This window comes from Bufo bufo, chromosome 1 (genome assembly GCF_905171765.1).
Source record: "Bufo bufo chromosome 1, aBufBuf1.1, whole genome shotgun sequence".
In the NCBI taxonomy this organism is placed as follows: domain Eukaryota; kingdom Metazoa; phylum Chordata; class Amphibia; order Anura; family Bufonidae; genus Bufo; species Bufo bufo.
This window is the reverse complement of record NC_053389.1, coordinates 407,198,019-407,223,993: the sequence shown is the minus strand read 5'-3', so window position 1 is coordinate 407,223,993 and position 25,975 is coordinate 407,198,019. Positions and strand designations below refer to the sequence as shown.

At 42.5% G+C, this 25,975-nt stretch overlaps 1 protein-coding gene across 3 annotated transcripts in view; it reads left to right on the top strand.

Moving 5' to 3' along the window:
* The window catches only part of PPP2R2B (protein phosphatase 2 regulatory subunit Bbeta), a 421,403-nt gene that overhangs the window by 381,382 nt on the left and 14,046 nt on the right, over positions 1-25,975 (top strand). For all 3 annotated transcript variants that reach the window (XM_040406218.1, XM_040406236.1, XM_040406226.1), the window contains exons 5-6: positions 9,629-9,806; positions 11,620-11,784. In XM_040406218.1, the coding sequence (XP_040262152.1) occupies positions 9,629-9,806; positions 11,620-11,784 (343 nt within the window). The remainder of the gene's footprint in view (positions 1-9,628; positions 9,807-11,619; positions 11,785-25,975) is intronic.

The window sequence follows — 25,975 nt, the reverse complement described above, 5'->3', positions numbered from 1 at the left end:
AATTGATATTTTAATTTTTGAAGCTGTAGTAAGGTCAGTACATTTCTACCGACTCCTGCTCCGCCCAAACCTGGCTCTGATCTTGACTCCACAGCCCTCTTTTCTATTTGACTGGTGATATCAACTTCTCGGCAACCCTGATCACCTAAACAAAGGGCCCCTTCACTGTTTATCCAGGCCTAATGCAGTATATAGGGTTGTGGCTGCATCTAGTACTGCAGTTCAATTCCATCCCCTTGAATTGGATTAAGCTGATTTGTGCTGTGGCTCCTAGATTCAGTTGATATGTGAGGGTGCCAGGAGTCGAAAACCCTGCTATTTATATGGGTTTTCCAGGCTCCTAATATTGATGACCTATCCTAATAATAGTTCATTAATATCTGATCTGTGAAAGTCCATTACTCTGCAATCACACTATCCGCTGTTCTCTGCAGTCAACAGCACCAGTACTAGCTCTTGAATGGAACAGGAGGCACAGCTCCGTTCAAGGTGTAGTGGCCGTGCTGAGTTACTGCAGTAACTCAGCACAGCCACTACACTTTGAACAGAGCTGTGCTTCCTATTCCATTCAAAGAGCTAGTTCCATTGCTGCAGGAAACAGCTGATCAGTGGGGGTGTGGGGTGTCAGACCCTGACCAATCAGATATTAATGACATATACTGAGGATAGATCAGAGCCATTTCTACAGGGCAGTAGCTTATATTCTTCACCGCTGCATTTCTCTTCTTTCCTGCTGTTCTCAAACCCTCTGGTGCAGCATCTCCAATACTTTGATGAAGGCCTCTGGCTGAAAACGTTCAGTCATTGACTGGATGTCCACCCAATAAATTGGGCATTTATTTTATGTTTGATTTTGGTTTGGGAACCATCTCCTGCATACCACACCTATCAAGTGGCGTGCCATCAAATCTATCATAGTATACTGTATATATCCTGAGGATAGGTCCTCAATATCTGGAACCTGAAAAACCTCTTGAAATATAAGCCAACAATATTCTATCGATGAAGACCCGTTTAACTGGAAATGAGAATATAAAACAGGACACATGACCATGTTTCTCCCAATGCCATGTTCATTTTGGCTCCCAGTTTTAACTGTCATTTGTTTCAGTGTTTGCCAGTACCATGACTAACCCTTCCATTTTATTAAGGATGTATTCTAATCTCAGAAACGCAATTACTTGGCAGTCCTCTGAACTCCAATAGAGTCCAACCACTCTACATACACTGTAAGTAGCACTTGGGTCCCAGTTAGGGATGAGCGAATCGACTATGCAAGTCGATTTGCATAAAACTTCTTTTGAATAATGTACGGAACCGAACAAGTTTTCGGGAAAAGGTTTTTAACAGTAGAAATACATTTTTGAAGTTATTACCCGAAGTCTTGCAAGACTTTGCAAAGTAATAACTTTGGCTCATAGCAGCCAATCTATACTAATAAAAGCCCTGTGTACGTGCTCAGGGCTGGTGTCCGTGCGTGTGTGCCGATTATAGAAGTGCGCATGCGCAGCGGACGGACACACACACACACACACACAGGCCAATCCAGGTCGCAGAGCCGTGCTCGGGGGCACAGCGGCGGGACAGCAGCGCTCAGGGAGGAGGACGCCGGGAGACGGGCACAGCGGCTTTCAGAGTTATACTCTGCCCGGAGCACATGGGACAGCGCAGCCATCACAGATCCCGGGGAGTCGTCCACACCGAATGCCGGCTATCTTACTCATTATGCTGCACTGCGCATGCGCTCGCTTCCCCACACACGCAGTGCGGCCAGACGCCGCTCCATCGGCACACACTCCACGGACACTACATGTGCAGCATCCTATTGTAATGGCAGCGGGGGGCAGTCATGTGTATTGCACTGGCCCCGTTCACTTACTACATGGTGAGGCAGGAGGACGGGCGGGCGGCCAGGCACTGGTAGGGTAACTCACTAAGTGACGCCCCTGCTCCGCCCACTGCATGAATGAAGCAGGCGGCGCAGGCGCATGACGTAGTGAGTTACGCTGCCAGTGCCTGGCTGCCTGTCTGGCGTCCTGCCTCACCATGTAGTAAGTGAAGATCGTTATTATTATTACAGTTATTCAAAGTATTACTACTCTGAGCGGGGCCGGTGCAATACAGTGACTGCATCGGGCCCCGCTGCCATTACATTCACACTAAACAGCGACACTGTTATGGGGGATCTGTGGATGACACATAGCATTAGATGCTATGTGTCATCCACAGATGCCCCCATAACAGTGTCATCCACAGACCAGCCCCATAACAGTGTCATCCACAGATACCCCCATAACAGTGTCAGCCACAGGCCCCCCATAACAGTGTCAGCCACAGGCCCCCCATAACAGTGTCATCCACAGACCAGCCCCATAACAGTGTCATCCACAGATACCCCCATAACAGTGTCATCCACAGATACCCCCATAACAGTGTCATCCACAGATACCCCCATAACAGTGTCAGCCACAGGCCCCCCCCATAACAGTGTCAGCCACAGGCCCCCCATAACAGTGTCAGCCACAGGCCCCCCATAACAGTGTCAGCCACAGGCCCCCCATAACAGTGTCAGCCACAGGCCCCCCATAACAGTGTCAGCCACAGGCCCCCCATAACAGTGTCAGCCACAGGCCCCCCATAACAGTGTCAACACTACTGTTATAGCGCTCGCTCCGCATAGTATTCAAAGTTAGTTTACTTTGGATCAATCCGAAGTCGATTCGCTCATCCCTAGTCCCAGTTCTTGAGATTCACAGATGGGATGTGCATATATCATGCTTTAAAAGGCATAGCTACTGGATGGGAATACTCCTGTAATTGTTAAAGGGCATTCCTGGCCTTTTGATCCTTGGCACCTGACCATAGTCCATGGTTCAGTTTACAGAATTAATTCTGATCTACAGTTGCTACTTATATGGAATCTTGCCATAAGCAACTACGGCCTAGTTGACCAATTTGTCTGAGTAGAGATGGCAATCATATTTTTTAAAGATTAAATCATCAGGACAACCTCGGTCAGTATGCACTATTAGGGCATAAAAGACATCTTAGGTACGGGTTCACATTATCAACAACTCCTGCTCCACAGATGTAGTATGAACCACTGCTGCGGCCACTGAAGAGGCAATATATGTGTCATGGGGAGCCGGTAGCGCGCTCTTCATTTGCAGCATCGCCAGCATCCCGCACCTACAGCGGAGCGAGGACGCAGTCTACGTTTTCGTCTCCAGGGGGCGGGGAGGACCTGGCCACACACCAGCGTGGCCGGAGTCATCTGTCCCCTAGACAACGAGCAGCAGGGGATCTGAGCACTGATATTAATGAATCAGCACTCAGCTGTGTTATGAGCAATCAGTCACGTGACGCTTGCCACGTCACGTGACTCACCTGTAGGGGTTATTTAAACAGGCAGTCTGCTGGCCACAGGTTGCCAGTGATTGGTCTTGCTACCCTCATCAGCATTTTGTATTGTGCCTTTCTGTGTGTGTTTGGACCTCGGCTCTGTTTTTTACCTCGACCTTGTGACCTCTTGGCTTCTGACTCCGGATTGTGTTTTGACCTCGTTATTGTATTGCTCTCTGTGTACCTGCTTGTCCACCTGGCTTTGACCATGGCTTTCCTGACTATTACGGTACTTCTTTATCTTCTTAAGCCCCTGCACGTGTCTAAGCGAGGGACTTCTGCCAAGTTGTATGCCGTCGGTTAGGTTGGCAGTAGCAAGTAGACAGATACAGAGGTGGGGTGGAGTTTAGGGCTGCACTTATCCCTACCCTCTGTCGTGACAATATGGTTGGCTACAACTTAATAGTTGATCACTATGGGTTTTAGAAGTTTTACTAGCTACAGTGTGACCACTGGTTACGAGAATCAGGGACCTAAGGCCCAATAGCTGATCACTATGGTTTTTAGAAGTTGAGCTAGCTACAATGTGACCACTGGTTACGAGAATTGGGGACCCAAGTCCCTTGTGTGAATGGAGTGGTGTTGTGCATGCATTACCACCGCTTATACAACATTCCCAATAATAATACATTTATCCTAATACAGAAGTATCTATCCTAGGGATAAGTGATATTTTTGTTCAATGGGAAACCTTTTTAATTGCAAAATTTAAGCTAAAATACTCAATGATCACTACCTGAACTCCTATACTTTGCATCATGTGTTAGCGGTGCACTTAACTGTATAATTATTCTGTACCATATCCCACAAATCCTGTTTTAATACCCTTTAATGTGAGTGATGGATAATTACTTTCAGTTGTTACAAGTATCTGCACAGACTTAGGTTCTTGTTAATCATGCAAATGGTTTCAGTTATTTAGGGTTTTATGAGTAAGGAAACCGATTACTGAAATGAGAATGTTTCCGCAATATATTTTATGTCGCAGTATTGGGGAAAAAAACTACAAGGCTGGTATATAACATCTGCTTGAAGCATTCAGATACAGAAGCTGTATATTGGAGACTGGGTTGCTTTTAGAAAACTTGAAAGAGAATACAATGATACATTTAGAAATTTGATACAGTCCTGTGGCTTGAAAAAACTAAAATTAATCTTTTTGATATTTTTGTTGGTTCTAGCGTGATGGGTATAGTCCATACATTATTCACAAAACCTATTTCTGATTTACTATGAATGGGCTGCACGTTCCAAATCTGAAGCCTGAAAGCTGAGTGCTTCATTGAAATTAAAATTCCCTTTGAGCTGCCGGTTGCCATGGTTAACACAGCCGTTGTATTCCTAGGAAATGGGGGCATGAAATCCCTTTCAATGGTTGTTAGGAAATCAGCATAAATCACATAACTTCAAATATGTGCTTACACTTAGTTTTGGCTGGGAGTCTATCTGACGTTCAGCTGACTGCTGTGACATGGGATTTTCAATAAGCACTTTGTTAGTCAGCGGGAAATTTGGTGGAGTGAAGTCATTTCTCAGCTGACAGGCTTGATCATCTCTAGAAGGTCTTCAGTGGCCGATTGGAGAGAGAGATTGTCTATTGAGATTCTCCAAGTGTCTGTAAAATTTCCCACCTTCTTACAGCTTGAAAAGTACTTCTGTGTGTATGTACATATATAAATTCAACTATTAAGCTTCATTCTATGAAAAATGAAGTCCTTTCATGGTGAATCACATAGCCAAAAATAAAAACTGATCATTACTGACGTTTCAAAGTGGGACCGGCTTCTTCACGTTAAAGGGTGTTTTCTGGTTTCAAAAAAAACCCCATCAGCATTCAATCTTACTGCATCATATAAGTCAGATGATGACGTTCTGAGTGCATTTTGGTTCTTCAAGCATAATTGTGATGTGTGACCCGTACCCTGTGTTTACTGCTTCCAGGTGCAAGTGTCCGTAGTATCAGGTGTCTGCCTCTCCTTACTCTTCCAGCTCAAACATCACAGATCCAAGCCTGCTTGAAGCCCTTCTGGAAAAACCCGGCCCTAAGATACGTCATCATTGCTGACATCATGTCTACAGGGCAGGGTGTAGGAGCATGAGCAGACCACTTGCCTCAGAGGCAAGGTCATTGATCATGTGTCAACAGAGAAGACCCTTACAAGCCTTGCCATGCCTCAGATGTAGACGTGATGTCATCGGGAAAAGGAACCAACAAAGCGGAAAATGTCACATGACCGCAATGGAGTGCAGGAAAACAGGGCATTACAGATAAACACTGTTAATAAGTAAAACCTGTTTCCTGACAGTTGATAAACGTGTACTTTATTTATAACCATCAAAAAAACCTAATTTTACACCATATTATAATCCTTGAAGACAGCACCAGTAGAAGATCAGTTTTTATTTTTTGCTGATCTGATTGACCGCCAGAAGCTCTGGGTGTAACCAGGAAGAGCTCTTTAGCCACAGTCACAAGCAGACAATACACTTGCCCATATTGATGTTGTGCTGCCTTGTACAATATCCATAGGTGAACGCAACTTTATACTGCATACACTGGATGTATTTTTTTTCTCTACACTGTAGAGCATTTCTTGGTGAACATTTATTTGTGAGAGGGTTTTGGCCCAATTAGATTCAATCATAATTTAGCAAATCATCTCTAAAAAGACGAGAAAGGAGCTGGAGACCAACCAGCTGAAAGCCTATCTGATGAAATTGACTGTGAATGACAATGTGAAGCTTGCTATGCAATAGAACACCTGCAAGCTGCAGAAACCAAATGGTTCAGTATTTTTAATAAAAATGTGATCAGACTTGTCCATACCTTTTTAAATAATTCACAGTTCCTGGCATTCAGTATAAATTATTTTATTGTATGTCTTTTACATCTCTGCTGTCTTTGGTTAGGACACCGATATTTAATATGCCTATTTTCATGCAGATATGGAACCTGGTGACATGATGGTCTTAAAATGTTTAAAATTCACTACATGATGCACAGTTGTGTGAAGCGCTGGCTGCCGAATTAAACCTTATTCCTACTATGCTGCTGGATGTGCTCCCAGCACTCAGCTTTAATGGCTGACCTGGAAAAAACAAGGCTGATTGTGTCACTGCCAGCTTTCATACAGAATGCTATACACATTAAAGTGTATGTTCACATTTCAATACTATTTACCAGCTGATATTACAATCTGTATACAAATGTAATAAATTCACTGCTGTACTGATCATGAATTAGAGCAAGTATTAAGGGTTGATTTAACATTCTGCCTACACATACGCAATCCTAACAGCGTGGCTGACCTCCTGTAGTGCAGTCTGTGCTACTCTGTATTTCGGACAGTAGGGCCTGATTTAAAGACCACACTTAAAGGGGTCTTCTCATCTCAAACATGTCTCCTTTTAAAATAAGCCTTTAAGCTCCTCTTTGTTGGTGGCTTCCACTAGCCAGCATGCTAGAGTCTGTCTATACATGGGTTAACTCTGATTGCAATAACTGCGCCGCCGGAGGATGCGGCTAATTTATAGGGGCACTCCTCGTCATAAATTAGGTGCGCCTAAACAGAAATCTAAAACGGCTCTGAGCTGCCGTCGATTTCTGGCTTCATTTGTGCCAGAAAACTGGTGTAAGTGAAGGTAAATTTGACAGACAGCTGGCCATGCCTCCTTCCCGCCCTGTCACACCCCCTTTAGGGAAAGTGGCAAGGGTGGCATAAAATCTGATGGATGCAACAATTTTTTTTTAAAGTCGCAATCAAATAGTGTGCAAAATTTTAGCGCCACTTTTCAGGCATAAGTGAGATGATAAATCTCTCCCACAGTGTTCAAGGGTTGAAACGCATCGCTTTACTACAACTCGGAGAGTCAAATTTCCTACCACAGTTTTTGTTTTCCACAGTCAGTATGCAGCCTGTATTCCAGTGAAGGGCAAATGGGCAAAAATGGGCACAGAGCAGAGGCCAGTGTAAGATAATCAAAAGGCCTTACTCACCCTTTAAATGTCTGTCTTCCATAGCACCATTGCTCCGGCTGCCGCTTATCCTGCAGTGAGGAAGTCACATCCACCGTTCACGTGACCACTGCCACCAATCATTGGCCTTTAGCGGTCACTGGCCATTCATGCACATGTGAACACACTGAGGCCAGTGCTCACATGAACAGTGAATAATATATAATAGCATGGACTTGGGTGGCAGTGTCTGAGGCAGAATATTTTTAAGGTACAGGGCTTTTGTGTTTTATATTACCCCTTGTTTTCTGCCTTTTTTTTTTTTTTATCTTGGAAACCCTTTTAACAGGCAAGAATTATTCAAAATTGTTAAGGTAGCAGCTCCATTAAAAGAAGGCAAGGAAATTACTGTGACTTCATTCCCTAATATATAAGCATCAAGGTCAATTATGCTGCAGTCGACAATGCCACACATCTGATATGTCGTCGGTTTACATAAATGGTCTGTAGATTCTTGTGCTTCATGTGTAATGGCCTCTAATAAAGCTGTTTGCTATGTCTTATGTACGTACATATGTCTGGCCCATAAATAAATGTGCCACATTTAATTTGTGTGGTTTTGTTTCATACGTTTTGCGATGTTGATTGTAATAAACTCCAGGCATACATGCTGCTGTATGGCCTTTCTGATGATGGTTGAATGGCTCATTGCACTCCGTGAAGATGTGTTACATAGAGAGCACAGAAGCACCCTAATAAAATGTAATGTGCGGTTTCTATGCATGCTTTCCTCACTTGAACGATTCTCCTCTGTCTTTATAGCACACTGTACTATCGCATTCCTCAACACTTTACATCTGGCCGGCATGGAGCCTTGAAATGTAGATGATTTTGAGAGGCATCACAATGGGCTTGAAAAAAATAAAATAAAAAAAATTGGAAACGGGTAGAGGGACTATATAGGAGGCTGTGTGTACAAACCGCGCCATGGTTATATCACTATTGTATTGTGGAGTAACATTTATTCGAAGCTGGTCTGAGTTATTGTAGGAATTCAGCATCGGCTGAACTACGTTTTGATACAGCCATTTTCAGTGTTCTCATTTTTTTCCTTTCTGCTTCCAGGAGTCATAAATTATTATTTTTATTCTTTTCACATAGCCGTATCAGGGCTTGTGTTTTATGGGGCAAGCTATACTTTCTAATAGCACTGTTTAATATTGCATGCAATGAAGTAGGAAGCCGAACAAAAGTTTTAAATGGGGTGGAATTGGGGAAAAAAAAACATAATTCCCCTATAGTTTTATGATTATAGTTATTACAAGTGATACTGAATTTTTGTAGTCGTGTTTTGATATGTTTAAAAAAAATAAAGTTTTTCAATGCATTTTTTATCGTTTGGTCTATGGAACTAAGTAACGTCTCATTATTTATAGGTCCATCTATAGTAGTGTAAGTGCAGCGGTCGCCAGTGAAGAGCAGGCGCTTGCTGGGAAGGAGCGCTTCCTTCCTGGCAGTCACTTTCTGAATTGTCCCGTCTAAAGGGACTTTTAAATGCAAATAAACAGGGGCCACCAAAGTGCTGTATTACCAGATATGCCAGGTTTGGCAGATTAGCAGCACAGGAATTGGAGGCTGAAGCATTTATGTGGGAAAAATATAAAATGTTTTGCCTCTGTCTTCAGTGTTCTGGACTTACATTAAAGGGGTCAGCCACTTTCAGATTATTGTTGACTAGTGTGTTTGTGAGATGATTATATGGCACTTACTCATATAGCCTTTGTTGAAATTCTGCACCATTTTCTATAGTTCATAAGGTATGACACCTTGTTTGCCAAATATTTTGTGCTCTCCACACAGAGGTCCTGTCCATAAAATGGCTGCTGATGGAGGGTCAAGTGATCAGGCAAATCACCTCCATGTGATGTCTCCTCTGTCCAAATACACTGCACCTGCCATCTGTACTTTTTCTTTTGGGAGTGTAGTGCAGGTGCAATGTGTTTGAATGGAGGAGGCATCACATGGAGGTGATTTGCCTGGTCACATGACCCTCCATCAGCTGCCATCTTATGGACAGGACCACTGTGTGGACAGAGCAAAATAATAGAATGAATAGAATACAAGTTGTACTGAATCTTTTGACATAAAGCTATATATTTATCTTCTCGGCTCCTCCTGATCTATAACATGCAACTGGTAGACTGTGCTGCGTTTTCTTGGTGGTAATTGTTTGTACAGTTAATAATTGTATGTCTTTATTTATTATTTCAGGTCCCGGTATTAAGGCCCATGGATCTGATGGTGGAGGCCACCCCAAGAAGAGTCTTTTCCAATGCACACACATATCATATTAACTCAATATCTGTGAACAGTGACTACGAAACATACATGTCAGCAGATGACTTGCGAATAAACCTGTGGAACCTAGAGATAACAAATAGAAGTTTCAGTATCCTTTTGGCTGTGATGAGTTGGTCTTAAATCAAGGAGATCCCTAATTTCATAACTTACTATGAGCTATCTGAGAGGAAGTGCAGTGTAATGAAGAGCAAGCACAATCTCCTCTTCAAACAGCTGATCAGTGGGGGTGGTGGGTGTTGGATCTGATATTGATGACTTACCCTAGGTAATCAATGTTAATGGCTGGACAACCCCTTTATAAGGATTTTCCCATTATCCAAACTAGTCTGAAACATCCCTGTAATTCCTAAAATTATGACAGTAATGGGCTGATGTTTTGTTATTAAACTTATTTTTGTAGATGGCATACCCCCATAGAGTACTATGCACTTTCCATGATAATGTGACTGTTGCGCCAATGTGGCCCAAAATTTCCCAGCGCTAACCTCCACCCCCTCAGTAGTGGTGTGATATAGTGCAGTCTCATTATACCCACAGTACTCTCTGGTTTCCACTTGCAAAGAATAGTACTCTGTAGCCAGGCATAGACCATTTGGGGTTATGCTGCCAGGTTTTAAAACACTACTGTGCATTCATGACTACCAAGCTTCATCGTCATGGTGGAGGTTACTCAGAGCAACATATTAGGCTGGGTTCACACGGGCGTCACTTTTTGACTCAGGATGCGTCCCGGGTGCATTGCGGCAAACCCGCGCGAGTAGGTACCCAATTGCAGTCAGTTTTGACTGCGATTGCGTTCCATTGTTCAGTTTTTATCGCGCGAGTGCAATGCGTTTTGCACTCGCGTGATAAAAAACTGAATGTGGTACCCAGACCAGAACTTCTTCACTGAAGTTCAGGTTTGGGTTCAAGGTTGTGTAGATGTAATTATTTTCCCTTATAACATGGTTATAATGGAAAATAATAGCATTCTTTAATGCAGAATGCTTAGTAGAAGGTCAATTGAGGGTTAAAAAATAAATAAAAATTAACTCTCCTCCTCCAATTGCTCGCGTAGCTGCTGGTCTCCTGTTCTTTCTTCAGGACTTGTCGAAGGACCTGTGGTGACTTCACTGAGCTCATCACATGGCCCAATGACATGGTCCATTACCACGGTGATGGACCATGTGATGTGACGTCACCACAGATCCTTTAGCCGGCAGCGAATGATTAAAGAAGTAAGAAGAAATCGGCAACTACGCGATCAAGAGAAGGAGGTGAGTTAATTATAATTTTTTTTTTAGCCCTCAATTGACCTTCTACTAAGCATTCTGTATTAAAGAATGCTATTATTTTACCTTATAACCATGTTATAAGGTAAAATAATACAGTGAATAAACTGTCATCTTAGCAACCATGCGTGAAAATCGCACCGCATCCGCACTTGCTTGCGGACGCTTGCGATTTTCACGCAGCCCCATTCACTTCTATGGGGCCTGCGTTGCGTGATAAACGCACAATATAGAGCATGCTGCGATTTTCACGCAACGCACAAGTGATGCGTGAAAATCACCGCTCATGTGCACAGCCCCATAGAAGTGAATAGGTTAGGATTCAGTACGGGTGCAATGCGTACACCTCACGCATTGCACCCGTGCGGAAATCTCGCCCGTATGAACCCAGCCTTAAGTTCCAAAAAACAACAGAGCTAAAAATCATTGCCCATCATTGCAGTTTCTAATGCTAGTCAGTCCACCATGGAAATAAGCAGTCTTTTGATTGGATGGCTATGTTTCAGGTGGAAATCCTACAGGTTCTGGTATTTATTTGCTGTCTTCAGCACATTCAGTCTCTTTTTTTGTCTTCCTTCTAGTTTACCAGGTCTGGAATTGTATGTGTAACCTTAACTCAACAACAACTAGATATTGTGGACATTAAACCAACCAACATGGAAGAGCTGACAGAAGTCATAACAGCTGCTGAGTTCCATCCACATCATTGCAACACATTTGTATATAGCAGCAGTAAAGGAACGATACGACTGTGCGACATGCGTTCTTCTGCTCTGTGTGACAAGCATTCAAAGTGTGAGTTAGAATGAAATTTATATACATGATATTTTTGGTTATTGATAATTGTACCGACAGACAACAGGTTCAAATATTATGAGAGAGAGGGAAGTTCAGGAGGACTCTGAACCATAGAGCGCCACTCCCATCCTGCAGTACATTAGACTCGCATTACATTCAGGCCGTACATGCAGTTATGTTTTGAACAGCACAATGTCGAATCTCATTCTGAAAAGGTATATTGCGCAATATGTTTCCCCCCAATCACTGGTCTCAGCAGTCTTGTGCCGTTTACTGCTGAGGCTAGTAACTGGCTGCAGCAGTCACGTGCCATATACGCCTATGTCACCGCTACAGCCTGTAGGCACATACCAGAGGTTAGGTCCAAAATGACAGTACTGAAAACAGTGGAATAAGTGGGGCTAAAAAGAACAAATACAATTGTATAAACGCTGATCTCCTTAGGTTTTCCTTCTTTTAGTGTGTACCTTTTTGTGTATAATTATATTTACCTAAAAATGTAAAAAATTCAAAAGAACAGTTTTTAATAGCCGGCAATAGTGCAGTTGTGATCATCTCTTGTGGTGCCATGTTAATTTGTGGAAGCATATTCCACAAAACATCGTTTTTTATTTCTCTGCTTGTTCTTTTATGGTCAGTGCAAATATGTCTTTATAAATTTTCCAATTGTTACTAGCAGGTGAAGATCATTACTTTGTGTTGTAAAATGTGAAGAGCATGACAGGCAGCAGAAGGAAGTGTCCTTTAATTAACTTAAAAGGAAAAATACAACTGCACATTACACATTAGATGGTTCAGTGAAGCATTGGGTGCAAGCAAATGCCCTTAACCTTCTCAGTGTGTGACCTGAAAATTGTAATTAGCTTGGAAGAGAAGCACTTACAATTGCTACTTCGCCAACAAAAATACTATTATCACAGTATACTATTTCTCAGACTGGAACTAAACATTAAGAGACTACACAAAAGGAGCCAATTCATGCTTAGAAAATTGTCTAAATTACATTGGCGGTGAACTCAAATTCTTTACTGGACCATATGATATTGGTCTTTTATCTATTGATCTATTTAAAAAAATGTATTTTGAGGAGACATAAAGCAAATTAATTTCCATAGTGGCATCCTTGGCTTTCTATACTTGGTGATTCTGCACATGCAAGCTTTAATTAGCCGTTTTTGTCACTACTAAATCTCTGTATTTGTTGGAAAGGAATCTGCACACATTGGGGGAGATGGAATAGTTGAGTATTTGCCCGATCTCAACCTTTTTCCAAATATTCTGTAGGGAAAAAGATCCAAAATCTGATTGGTGGCAGTGGCCAACTCTTTCCTTGCACTAGTTTTGACAATTCCCTCCCATTCTGATGTTTTTATTACAGTGCCCCAATTTGTCCTGTTGTTGTGTCTTAGGCCAGGCAAGTACTCAACCATGTATCAGAGAATGCAATAATAATGTGCATTTATGGTAATTTGAGGCTATGTGAGATACCAAGGAACTGGAAATAATGCTGGTTCTACTGATTGTCCACTAAATGAGCACAAAAAGTGTTCAAGCCTAATGGCTCATTTACACTACCCAATTGCCGTCAGATTATTGGAAATAAGTGTTTGTATGAACATTCGTTCCTGATAATCTGTACATGTAAAGGTGCCGCAGATCACCCGATGAACGAGCAAAATGCATCAGGTGAAATGATCCTTGGTGCATGGACCTCAGTGATCAGATCATGCTGTGTGAATAGCGCCCTGCTGCACAAAAACGGTGAGGATAAGTGATAGCACTAGTCATTGCTCACCATCATACATCGGAGTTGATTGCCAGAACTGTCTATAACTTTTCTACTAGAATCAAGTTGTTTTTGCAGCGTGGATGTAATACAGTTGGTACATCTGCTCTTTATTGTTGTAGCAGATACTAAATTACAGTATTATATTTTCTTTTAAAGTAAATGTAAGTTGATCAAGTTACTTAATGACTTATTTCACCATGCAAATACAGTGCAATGCTCCTGGTGAGGAAACCTTAGTGGTGTACTGGTCAGGCTGAGGGTGCTTACGTCTTGGTAGCCGATTCTCAAATGATTCTCTACGTTTCCCTTAAAAGCGCTGCCAGAATGAATGTCAGGTGCCATATATTGAATTATATTTTATGAGTTTATTTGAATGTATTGTAGAAAATAGTCATTTTAACATGTTTTTGCTGTCATTTCAGCTGTTTTTTGGTATTTATTTTAGTTTATAATTCCATTGTCCTATGAGGATCACCCATCCAGCAAAGATGGTTCAGTTTGACCTCTCCCTTGACATTTTTTGATAGATTTTTCCCTTTTTTTTCCCCATGTCATCTTCTTGAGTTCAGCAGCTTTGTCAATTTCTGTTCAGTGATGGGCAGAGCTCAACTGAGGCAGTTCATCAGAGTTGAAAATGAAAAGTAACATTGACTTTTATGGATGAATTGTCAGACAGTGGGGGAAATTTAATAACTTTAGACTTTAATCAAAATGCAGAACTGGGAATGACAAAAGAGAAGTAGACCCTGTGCAGATAAACAAGGCCTTCCTGGTAGATGGAATATAAAATGTGGAATCATCTACTGTCCGTTTCAATTGATTTCCCAAGTAGTCTTAGGGTGAATTAGGTTTGAAGTAGTTTTAGCATGGAAAATTTCCTGATTATTGTTAGGAAGCCGTCTAGGAATTAAATGGAGACTTTTTTTTTATTTTTTATTCCTGCATATACTTCAAACAAACTTCTGATTTTAACATGTCACAGTGTAAATCTACATAACGTTAAGTAACTGCAAGTTAAGGCAATTCTCCTTGATTTCTGGTCTGACTGCGTCAGGAAGCAGCTAAAGTGGAGCATACAACTTTCAGTACTAACAAAGTATTATGTGCATGGGAGGCAGAGCAGAAAGTCTATGAGGTGGAGCTTCAGCCTATAGCTACAGAGCAGGAAGTAATGTCAGAGAGAGGGCATTGTTTTGTCAAACTTTGCTGTATAGCTTAACCTCCTGTGATGATGATCTTTATGAATGGTTATGGATATAACAGAGTACATTGAAAACTTGATTTGAGTGATCAGAGTGAGAGAATTAAAGGAGTTGTGCAGCGTTTTAGATTGATGACATATCATCAGGATTGGTCGTCAATATCTCATTGGCGGGGGTCCAGCACCACCAATCAGCTGTTTGACGAGGAGCCGGCGCTCCATATGAGCACCGCTTCCTGTTCATTACACTGCACTTCATCTTAGAAGTGCAGTGTAATGACAAGTACGTGCTCCATTCACTTGAATGGAGCAAGTACTTGTAATTATACTACACCACTGGTCCACAGGAAGCAGTGGTCGCATGGAATGCCGCCTCCATGTCAAACAGCTGATCAGGAGGGGTGTCCCCGCTGATCAGTTATTGATAACCTACCATAGGTAATCAATATAAATGGCTGCACAACCCCTTTAATGGCCCTGGTTACATGGCATTAGAAAATCCACTTAGTAATTATGGAAAACTTACCAGATTTTCACTTCAGAGGTTTTTTCCCCCCCCTCCATACACATATATGGCTTATGCAACTCCCAATAAAACCAAAAACAGAGGACCCCTGATTCACTGTGTTGTAGAAAATATTAATAGTTGTAATCAGCTCGCATCAAAGTTTGTGTAAGGAAAAAGGTGAGTCCCCCCCTTCCCTCACCCTCAGTCAGAGACAGACACATGTGTTACCATCTTGATTGAAAATTCTGAGCAACTCCTTTCCTCCCTGCTCAACCTGTGTCTTTTATTTACTAACAAAAGGTGTAAAAGGGGCTGGCCCAAGACAAGGATACAGGAAGTGATAACATACAGGAAGTGATGACATGTCAAAGGACAGGGAGGGGGCAATTAACGTGGCCTGGCAGACAATGCACACATAAGGAAGGATGAGTCATGTCCATTGTCTGATCAGCCAGGTGGCCGCCCACCCCCCATCACTGTCAGCATGGACCTCATTCAATACTGCTCAAAGGTGATCAGTATCTAATAAAGATCATTCTACTGGTTCCCATAGGTTTGAAATTATCTGCGAGATATTGCTACGGCTATTGTCAGTATACGGTACTAGTATACCGACAAGGCAGATATGCATGTCTTAAAAGCAGATATGTCTCCAAGCCCATGAGAAGGTTTTCATACTGACGGTTTTACCACTGGTCCCGATTCAGCCAAAGTACCCTCTGCTAGAGCGCTCCTTGGCTAAATCAGACACAGGGAGACAGATGACAATCTATAAAAACACACACACATCCTAAGATAAAATGTCCGCATAATAAAATTTCCTCAACTGTTTGTATAGCTCCAATAAAACTGCTGCTTCTGTCGGCTTGGATTGGGTCAGGAAAACCTGCTCTCCTAATAGGATGCCTTGTAGATATACTGTACCATAATAGCTATGGCATTTTAGCTGGCATATCTAAGCTCATCTAATATATAAAGCTGAGTGTGTGTGTGTATGTATGTCCGCTAAAGGAATCAGCACCGTTGCATTTACAATCACGAAATTTGGCACACAGGTACATCAGGTGTCCAGGGAGGTTTTAGACCGGGTCTCAGCTTTCTAGCCCTGAGATATTCCCCCCCAAAAAATGCAAATATGCCACATCACATGACCTGTATTAGCCAATAGAAGCCTGCAGGTCTTTCTCTTCATATCCCAACTGCCATATACACGGTCACATGACCCTTATCAGCCAATACAGGAAACAGGTTCTTGGCAATAACCAAAGACCATTACCTTTCCTAACTGGTTCAGGACCCGACTAGAGGGACGGCCATACTAGAATTAGTATTATGCAATAGACCTGACAGAACAACAGATGTGCAGGTTGGGGGACACCTGGGAAATAGTGACCATAAAGTAATAACCTTCCAATTATCATTCAAAAGAGTATTTCTTCAGGGTGGAACAAAAGTACCAAACTTAAAAAAAAGTTAAATTTAGCCAACTAAGAGAGGCCATAGGCCTAACTAACTGGGACAAAGTCCTCAAAAATAAAAATACTGCCACAAAATGGGATATTTTTAAAAGCATCCTAAAATCTAATTGTGAGAGGTACATACCATATGGGAATAAAAGGTTAAGGAACAAGAAGAAACTAATGTGGATAAACAGAACTGTAAAGAAAGCAATAAATGACAAAAAAAAAATTAAATCACCAAAACAGGAGCGTAGTGAGGAAGCACTGAAAAACTATAAGGAAAAAAGTTGAATATGTAAAAAACTAATAAAAGCGGCCAAACAAGAGAACGCAAGATTAATTGCCAAAGAGAGCAAAACTAACCCTAAAATATTATTCAATTATATAAATGGTAAAAAGTATAAATCTGAAGGTGTCGGCCCTTTACAGAGTAATGAGGGGGGAGTTGCAGAGAGCGATGAGGAGAAAGCAAAGCTATAAAATATTTTTTTTCTCCACTATATTCACTGAAGAAAATAAACAGTCAGCTGAAATGCAGAATGTAAAAGTAAATTCCCCATTAAAAGTGCCCTGTCTGACCCAGAAAGAAGTACAGCAGCATCTTAAAAAGATTAAAATAGACAAATCGCCAGGACCAGATGGCATACGCCCCCGTATCCTAAGAGAATTAAGTTATGTCCTAGCCAGACCCTTATTTCTAATATTTAAGGACTCTATACTGACAAAGTGTTCCACAGGATTGGCGCATAGCAAATGTGGTGCCAATTTTCAAAAAGGGTCCAAAAGCAGAGCCTGGAAACTATAGGCTGGTAAGTTTAACATCTGTCATGGGTAAACAGTTTGAGATGCTATCCTGGAGCACCTCAATGAAAATAAGCAAATAACGCCATATCAGCATGGCTTCATGAGGGATCGGTCATGTCAAACTAATTTAATCAGTTTCTATGAGGAGGTAGGTTCTAGACTTGACAGCGGCGAATCAATGGATGTCGTATATCTGGACTTCCTTCTCCAAAGCATTTGACACTGTACCACATAAAAGGTTAGTAGATATAATGAGAATGCTCGGGTGGTTATTTATGACTCACCCTCAGATTGGGTCACTGTCACTAGCAGAGTAACTCAGGGGTCAGTACTGGGCCCTATCCTCTTCAATATATTTATTAAAGATCTTGTAGAAGGCTTGCACGGTAAAATATCAATTTTTGCAGATGACACTAAACTGTGTAAAGTAATTGACATGGAAGAGGACAGTATACTGCTACAGAGGTATCTGGATAGATTGGAGACTTGGGCACATAACTGGCAGATGAGGTTTAACACTGACAAATGTAAAGTTATGCACATGGGTAGGAATAATGCATGTCACCCGTACATTCTAAATGGTAAAACACTGGGTAACACTGACATGGAAAAGGACCTAGGAATTTTAGTGAACAGCAAACTAAGCTGCAAAAACCAGTGTCAGGCAGCTGCTGCCAAGACCAATAAGATAATGGGTTGCATCAAAAGGGGCATAGATGCCCGTGAGGAGAACATAGTCCTACCACTTTACAAGTCGCTAGTCAGACCACACATGGAGTACTGTGTACAGTTCTGGGCTCCTGTGAACAAGGCAGACATAGCAGAGCAGGAGAGGGTCCAGAGGAGGGCAACTAAAGTAATAACTGGAATGAGGGAACTACAGTACCCTGAAAGATTATCAAAATTAGGGTTATTCACAAAAAAGACGACTGAGGGGAGATCAAATTACTATGTATAAATATATCAGGGGTCAGTACAGAGATCTCTCCCATCATCTATTTATCCCCAGGACTGTGACTGTGACAAGGGGACATCCTCTGCACCTGGAGGAAAGAAGGTTTGTACACAAATATAGAAGAGGATTCTTTACGGTAAGAGCAGTGAGACTATGGAACTCTCTGCCTGAGGAGGTGGTGATGGTGAGTACAATAAAGGAATTCAATAGGGGGCCTGGATGTATTTCTGAAGTGTAATAATATTACAGGCTATAGCTACTAGAGATGGGTCATTGATCCAGGGAGTTATCTGATTGCGTGAATTAAGTCGGGAAGAATTTTTTTTCCCCTTAAGTGAGGAAAATTGGCTTTTACCTCAAAAGGTTTTTTTGCCTTCCTCTGGATCAACTTGCAGGATAACAGGCCGAACTGGATGGACAAATGTCTTTTTTTGGCATATACTATGTTACTAATAGAAGCTCGCAAAATCCTTGGTCTCCACATACAGAGTTTTACACCAGGTTTTCATAACAACCCAGCCATTTTTCTTCACTGCTGTTGGTCAGCTTTAAAGGGGCAGGGCGCTGTTGATGATACTGTTAAGGGAGGGGAGTGCTGTGGAGGTCACAGTTAAGGGGGCAAGTAGGGTGGCCATTCAGGCCACCCTCAAAAGACAGACTTAAAAAACCCGCCCCCAGATCCCGCTAAGCCACTCCTCTGACCTGGTTAGGCCACACCCCCTACCACTCCGCAGCCGACAAGGATTAAAAAAAAAGGAGGTAAAAATCAACTTCTGTCAGCTGCAGGGGAGGGAGGGTGACTTTCTCCCTGCAGCTCATGCTCAGACAGCACAGTGCTGCTGTCTGAGAGTGAGCTGTTCAAAAGGACATCCCTTTGTCCATCCAGGCCCTGCGCCAGACGGAGGACAAGGATTCTAAAAGCCGGACTGTCCGGCCTAAAATCGGAACTCTGGCCACCCTAGGGGCAGGCTGCTGTGGAGGTCAGTGTTAAGGGGAAGATTGCTGTAGAGGCCACTATTAAGGGGGCGGTGTGTTGTGGAAATCACTGTTAAGGAGATGGGGTACTGTGGAGGTCACTAATAAAGGGGTGGCCGCTGTGGAGGTCACTGTTAAGGGGGCAGGATGCAGTGGAGGTCTCTGTTAAGGGGGCAGGGAACAATTAAGGGGACGGTCCGCTATGGAGGTCAGTGTTAAGGGGCGGGGTGCTGTAGAGGTCACTGTTATGGGGGTGGGGTGTTGTGGAAGTCACATTATAAGAGAACAGAGCTCTGTGGAGGTCACTGTTAAGGGGGCGGATTATTGTGGAGATCAATGTTAACGAGACGGGGTACTGTAGAGGTCACTAATAAAGGGGCGGCTGCTCTGGCTCTCACTGTTAAATGGGGGGAGCTGTGGATGTTACTTTTAAGGGGGTAGGCCGCTGTGGAGGTCACTGTTAAGGGAGGAGGGAACTGTGGAGGCCACTATTAAAGGGGCAGCGGGGTACAGTGAGGTCACTGTTAAGGCAGCGGGCTACTGTGAGGTCACTGTTAAGGGAGCGGGGTACAGTGGAGGTCACGGTTAAGGTAGAGGGGTAATGTGGCAGTCACTGTTAAAGGGGCACTTGCTGTGGAGGTCTCTGATACGGGGGATGGGAATGGTGGAGGTCAGTTAAGTACTGTAACCTATGGTCAGTGTTAAGGCGCGGGTGCTGTAGAGGTCACTGTTAAGGGGGCGGTCCCCTGTGGAGGTCACTGTCAAGGGGGTGGGTTGCTGTGGAACTCACTGTTAAAAGGGCGGGCTGCTGTAAAGGTCAAAGTTAAGGGGGTGGACTGCTGTGGAGGTCCCATTTTAAGGAGACACAGTGGGGGGGTGCTGTAGAGGTCATTGTTGAGTGGGACAGGGTGGTGTAGATGTCACTGTTATATTGGATACTCTCTATCTTTTAACAACACACACAAACATTAAATGAAATAGATTAAACATACCCGTGCAAAGCCGCGTCCTTCAGCTAGTTATGTAATATAACTGATATTTAATACATTTATGATCAGTTTGATGTAAATGTAAGTTATCATGTCAGGCCATTTTTCAATTCCTCATCATTTTCTGATTGCTGATTAAGTGAGTAGTATAAAGACCTGGTACTGGCAATGGTGAGGATGCTGAGTTTTTATTGAAAGGGGTTATGCCATGATGTACAAAATGAAAATTGGACATCATATAGTACATGGCAATCACTTTGAAACAAAAATAGAACATCCCTGAACCTCACTCTGATTCAGAGATCGCTCCCCATTCATTGCTCCAATTGCTTTACTAGGTTCTCTTCAGGCTGGCAGCATAGTGGGTGTACCCTTTCTGCTGCTGCTTTCTTTCTCTCTCTATCACATCTTAGGGGGCTTGTCCTTTCTGCTCAAGCTCTCTCTCTGTAACTGTCACAGCTTCTAACAGTAGATATGGCTGGAGGCAGCAGAAGTATAAAACTGGGCATGTGCAACCACCGCAGCAGGTGGACGTGCAAATTACAATACAGATTAAGCATCGGGAGTATCATTATAATGAAGCAAGGAGAATCTCACAATTGAACCATTTTTGTAACGGAAAGTAAATGACAAAAGTAACTAGTTTTTCATGCAGAACTTCCCAAGTATTGGGAAAACTGGGTGATCAAAACTAGACCTAGAACCTAAGACAACATCTGTTTACCTTGATCTGTGTGTACTGCTCCTGGTCCTTCACGGCTAATTTTAGCTGCATTGCTTGCATAATGATATACCGTAAATTAAGTTTGCAATATAATCCGTGCTGACATTTTCTTACTGTGCAACCTGGACCCTGAGGAACCCACAGGCAGCTGCCTTCCACACCCGGCAATGCACTGAGCAATGAGTCGAAGAAGCCAAAGAATGTCTAGCATCCAATATGATGGAACAAACCTGCAGGCTTTTTTTTAAATATCCATATATAATCCATATATAATCCATCATGGATATATCCACATGCCCCCTGCATGCCTCAGCTGTGATCATGCCTAAGGCACGTTGGCAGCATCTATCTGTATCTCGCCACCAAGTTCCACAATTATCAAAACTGTGTATGCACCATACCTATATTATACATGTGGATACAAAACCAGATTGGCCCTGGTATTGTTTTCCGCCACTTTGCTTACCAGTCTGTACAGCTCTGAAGACTTATCTATTGCATGGCATATATGCAAAAGTCTGAACTAGGATATTGGAATATGTATTCATAATTTTGATTCAAGAATGATTTTTAATAAAAACTTTTATATGCACGGGAAAACATGTCCCAGTAGTATTGTCTTATGACTTTACATAGATCTGACCTTTGCTCAGCGCACCCCATGCTGTCAAAGCAAGATGAGTGATTGGCCTTTATTAGTGATGATAGCACTAAGCAACGCTAGTTTCCATGGTTACTAGGTAGAGGCATTGAATAGATCTACAAGTGGAGGACCTCATGTGGTTGTTTGCTACCACACAATTTAGACGTCCCTTCAATTAGCCTTATTACCATTTTGTGAAGACTTCATTGTACACCTGGTTGTGCTGGCTTAGTCCAGAATGTCACTTTTCTCTTAGATGGTCTAGTTGTTAATGAATGCCTTGAAAGCTTTTTTGTTGCAGGTTAAGAGGTTTTTTCTTTTCTGTATCCAGAAAGTGACCATAAAACTGTATAATTTAGGAGAAATATGTCATGCTTCTCACCTATAGAGCAGATGAAAAGTAATATTTTCCTCATGTAAATTTTTTTTATCTCATAAAGACGTGGTGACCATGGTAAAGCGCTAAATTTCCTCATGACCTAGCATTATAGGTGTTCTGCATTTTATATACTGTGTATGTATGTATATGTGTGTGTGTGTGTGTGTGTGTATGTGTATATATATATATATATATATATATATATATACACTGCCTGTCCAAAAAGGGAAAAAAATCCTGAATGATCGTGATCGGCGATCACTTAAACGTTTGATTTGATTTCACCAAAGAAAAACAGTAGAACTCAGGGTTATGTTTAATAGTGAAAGTAAGAGCATTTCCACACGCACAATGCGCAGGGAACTCAAGGGATTGGGACTGAACAGCTGTGTAGCCATAAGAAAACCACTAATCAGTGAGGCAAACCAGAAAAAAAGGCTTCAATTTGCTAGGGAGCATAAAGATTGGACTCCGGAGCAAAGGAAGAAGGTCATATGGTCTGAGGAGTCCAGATTTACCCTGTTCCAGAGTGATTGGCGCATCAGGGTAAGAAAAGAGGCAGATGAAGTGATGCACCCATCATGCCTAATGTAATGGATCACCTGGCACCCCGACTGAGTACCTCCGTTGACGAATGCTCCTAGCGTTTCCTGAGGTTTCCAAGCACTCTGGCAGACACCACAATCACCGAACCGAAGAAGCATATAAATCCTCTCAAGCATATGAATGCTGTAGACAGTTGAATAGGAAACAATACGAATAGGTTTACACTCCTAGCAGTCAAACTGGAACAGCATACCATAAATCCTCCCCCAAGAATGAGACGACACTTTACTTTGAGGGTTAAAACAGGAACACTTTATTGAGGGCTACCCGCCTGTATTTATGCAGGTCCCCATCTGGTGGACACGCCCCTAGGGGACCAGATGGAAGACTGTGACACAGGACAGATTTGCAGCAATTCAGGATACACAGACTCAACACATCCCCACAATGCATCATGGTTTCCTCCTCTCTGCCCTGGAGACACCGGAGGAGCAATTCAATTATCTCTCAGGACAAAGGTAATCGCCAATACACATGTGGGGACAACAGGACAGAAATCACCATTTAAACATACAATGTCACAACCCTTACAGTAAACACAGACATTTAACGTATCCCCAGATAGCTCAAGTCTGAGTGCATATCATTAGGTGAATGGCACTCCGAATACACGAATACAATAAAATTAGCTATCTGGGTACCCTCACATAACATACAACAAAATTCCAAAGACAGAAAAATACATGAACTTATATAACTATGCCCAAATATTGCATTCAAACGTACAAATTTACCAGGGGCCATAGTCAGCAGGTAGGAGGCGGGTAGCCAGGCCTCTCCAATGCCCAGTGGCGAGGCGGGTTCCGCCACACCTAGTGCCTACTGTACAAGTCTGTGGGGGCAGTGCTATGATCTGGGGTTGCTGCAGTTGGTCAGGTCTAGGTTCAGCAACAGTATGTGCTCCAAGAATGAGGTCAGCTAACTACCTGAACATACTGAATGACCAGGTTATTCCATCAATGGATTTTTTCTTCCCTGATGACACGGGCATATTCCAAGATGACAATGCCAGTATTCATCGGGCTCAAATTGTGAAAGAGTGGTTCAGGGAGCATGAGACATCATTTTCGCAAATGGATTGGCCACCACAGAGTCAAGACCTTAAAGGGAACCTGTCACAAGGATTTTGGGTATATAGCTGAGGACATGAGCTGCTAGATGTTATAGTGAAATAAAAAATAATAAATAAAAACAGGCACTCACCAGCTGGTATGTCTATAGTAAGATATTTATATAAAATTTCACATAATATATATATAAAAACACCGAATAAAAGTCACAAAATTAATATGCACTGGAGTTGGCACATAAATCACATACGTAATATATAGTAGACAATATCACTCAATATATATCAAGAATCAGTAGCTTCAATCTGGTAGGTTGATGAAAAAATTAGCTTATAGTGAAAAGAATACAATTGAAATGAAAAAGGTGAAAAAACAGAAATATGTAGGTGAAATGTCCCGTATAAAGATAATACCTGTGAAGAAAAATTTAATAGGAGCTGCTGGTAACAGCTGAAAAGAGCTTAATAGTGTCTTCTTAAATAGTGATTGTGTCCATACAGATTGATGTAATACCTGTATCCACACAGACTGATGTAGCAACTGTGTCCACACAGACTGATGTAACAGCTTATATAACGCTGATGTGACAATATGAGGCAGCAAATTTCACCGGCATTTAAAGTCCGCACTCAGGGGTCAACGTATATTCAAGTAATCGGGTTTCAGATGGGGCGTCCCCCTATCCATACACCCTCCTACCTTGCCCTTTTGGAATGCTTGTATGGTAGATGCTGCCAAAGGTGAGATCCGACACTTTGAATTCCCCATTGCTGCTCTCCGGTCTCGGCGTTACACGTGATATCTTTGCGTGTCGCCTTCCAGGAAGTAATATGCAGGGATCGCGTAGTCTCGCGATAGGTCCAACCAGTTCCTCTTGCGCTGGTATCCAAATCACCGTCGGAATATCTGAAGTGACCAACAAAGTGTAGGTTTCTTTCCTCGGGTTAGGGTGGGTAATTTGTTGCTCGCAGGACCAGCCAGACGCGTTTCGAGGGGTCTCCCTCTTCCTCAGTGGCTATATATATATATATATATATATATATATATATATATATATATATATATATTCAAAGAATGAAGAGGCAGCACTTCCAGTTGTTTGGTGATAGGGTGACGACCCCAAACTTTATTCCAGCTACGTTTCTGCCTTCTCAATGAGGCCTTTGTCAAGCTACAACAGTGCTACACTGTGGGGTTTATATACCCACAATCCAATACAAATTGGTGCAATTAGTGAAACCACATGCTGACAATAAAATCACATAATCATCAAAAACGTCACATTATCACATGACTATTTGTGTAAACATATTCTACATGTCAAAAATCTTTATACAAAAGTTGTAACATCATTCAACAGTGAAGAACCTACATAATAGGTTTTATATATCTTATACATAGTGTTACAATGTGCTGTATCGATATCCCTCGTGTCCAGCTTCTAATTACACATATGTGAACATAAAAGTGCTCCATCCATTAAGGGTTAAAATCAAATTCTCGATGCAGCTGCATCATATTAAACTTTAAAAACTTTTTGGGACTAACTGTCATTGATCAGCCAGGCGCGCCAGCATCAGCGTCCCTCCGTCCGCCAGGCGCATGCGTCGCGTCATGCGTCATCAGTCATCAGTCCACCTCCCCACGTCGCCGCGTCATCACGCACGCACCCTGGAACGCAACTTTGCCCAGTGGAGCGCACAGGGAGCATAGCGGCGGCGGGGGGAGGGAAAGAAAAGACACATGACCGGACACACAGCCGGGGCGTCGAGGGGGCGTGTTTGTGGCCATAGTAACACAGTGGAAATCAATACAAAACAAGAAGAGAGGAACATCGAGGCAGTCACAAGCGCACAAATACCTAGACAACCTGCATCATGAAGTGCAAATGGACCCAGGAGTGGCGGCCACTACAGCATCAGTATAGTGACCTGACGCAGTGCGCCCCCTAGGTTAATATGCACATCCAGAGTGAAAAATCTGTGCAGTTACAATGGGAGGGATCCATCCCATCTCCATGCACTAAAACTTGGTATACATACAGCCAACTTCTAGCTTATAGATTCCCGGTCAAAGCTGGCATCT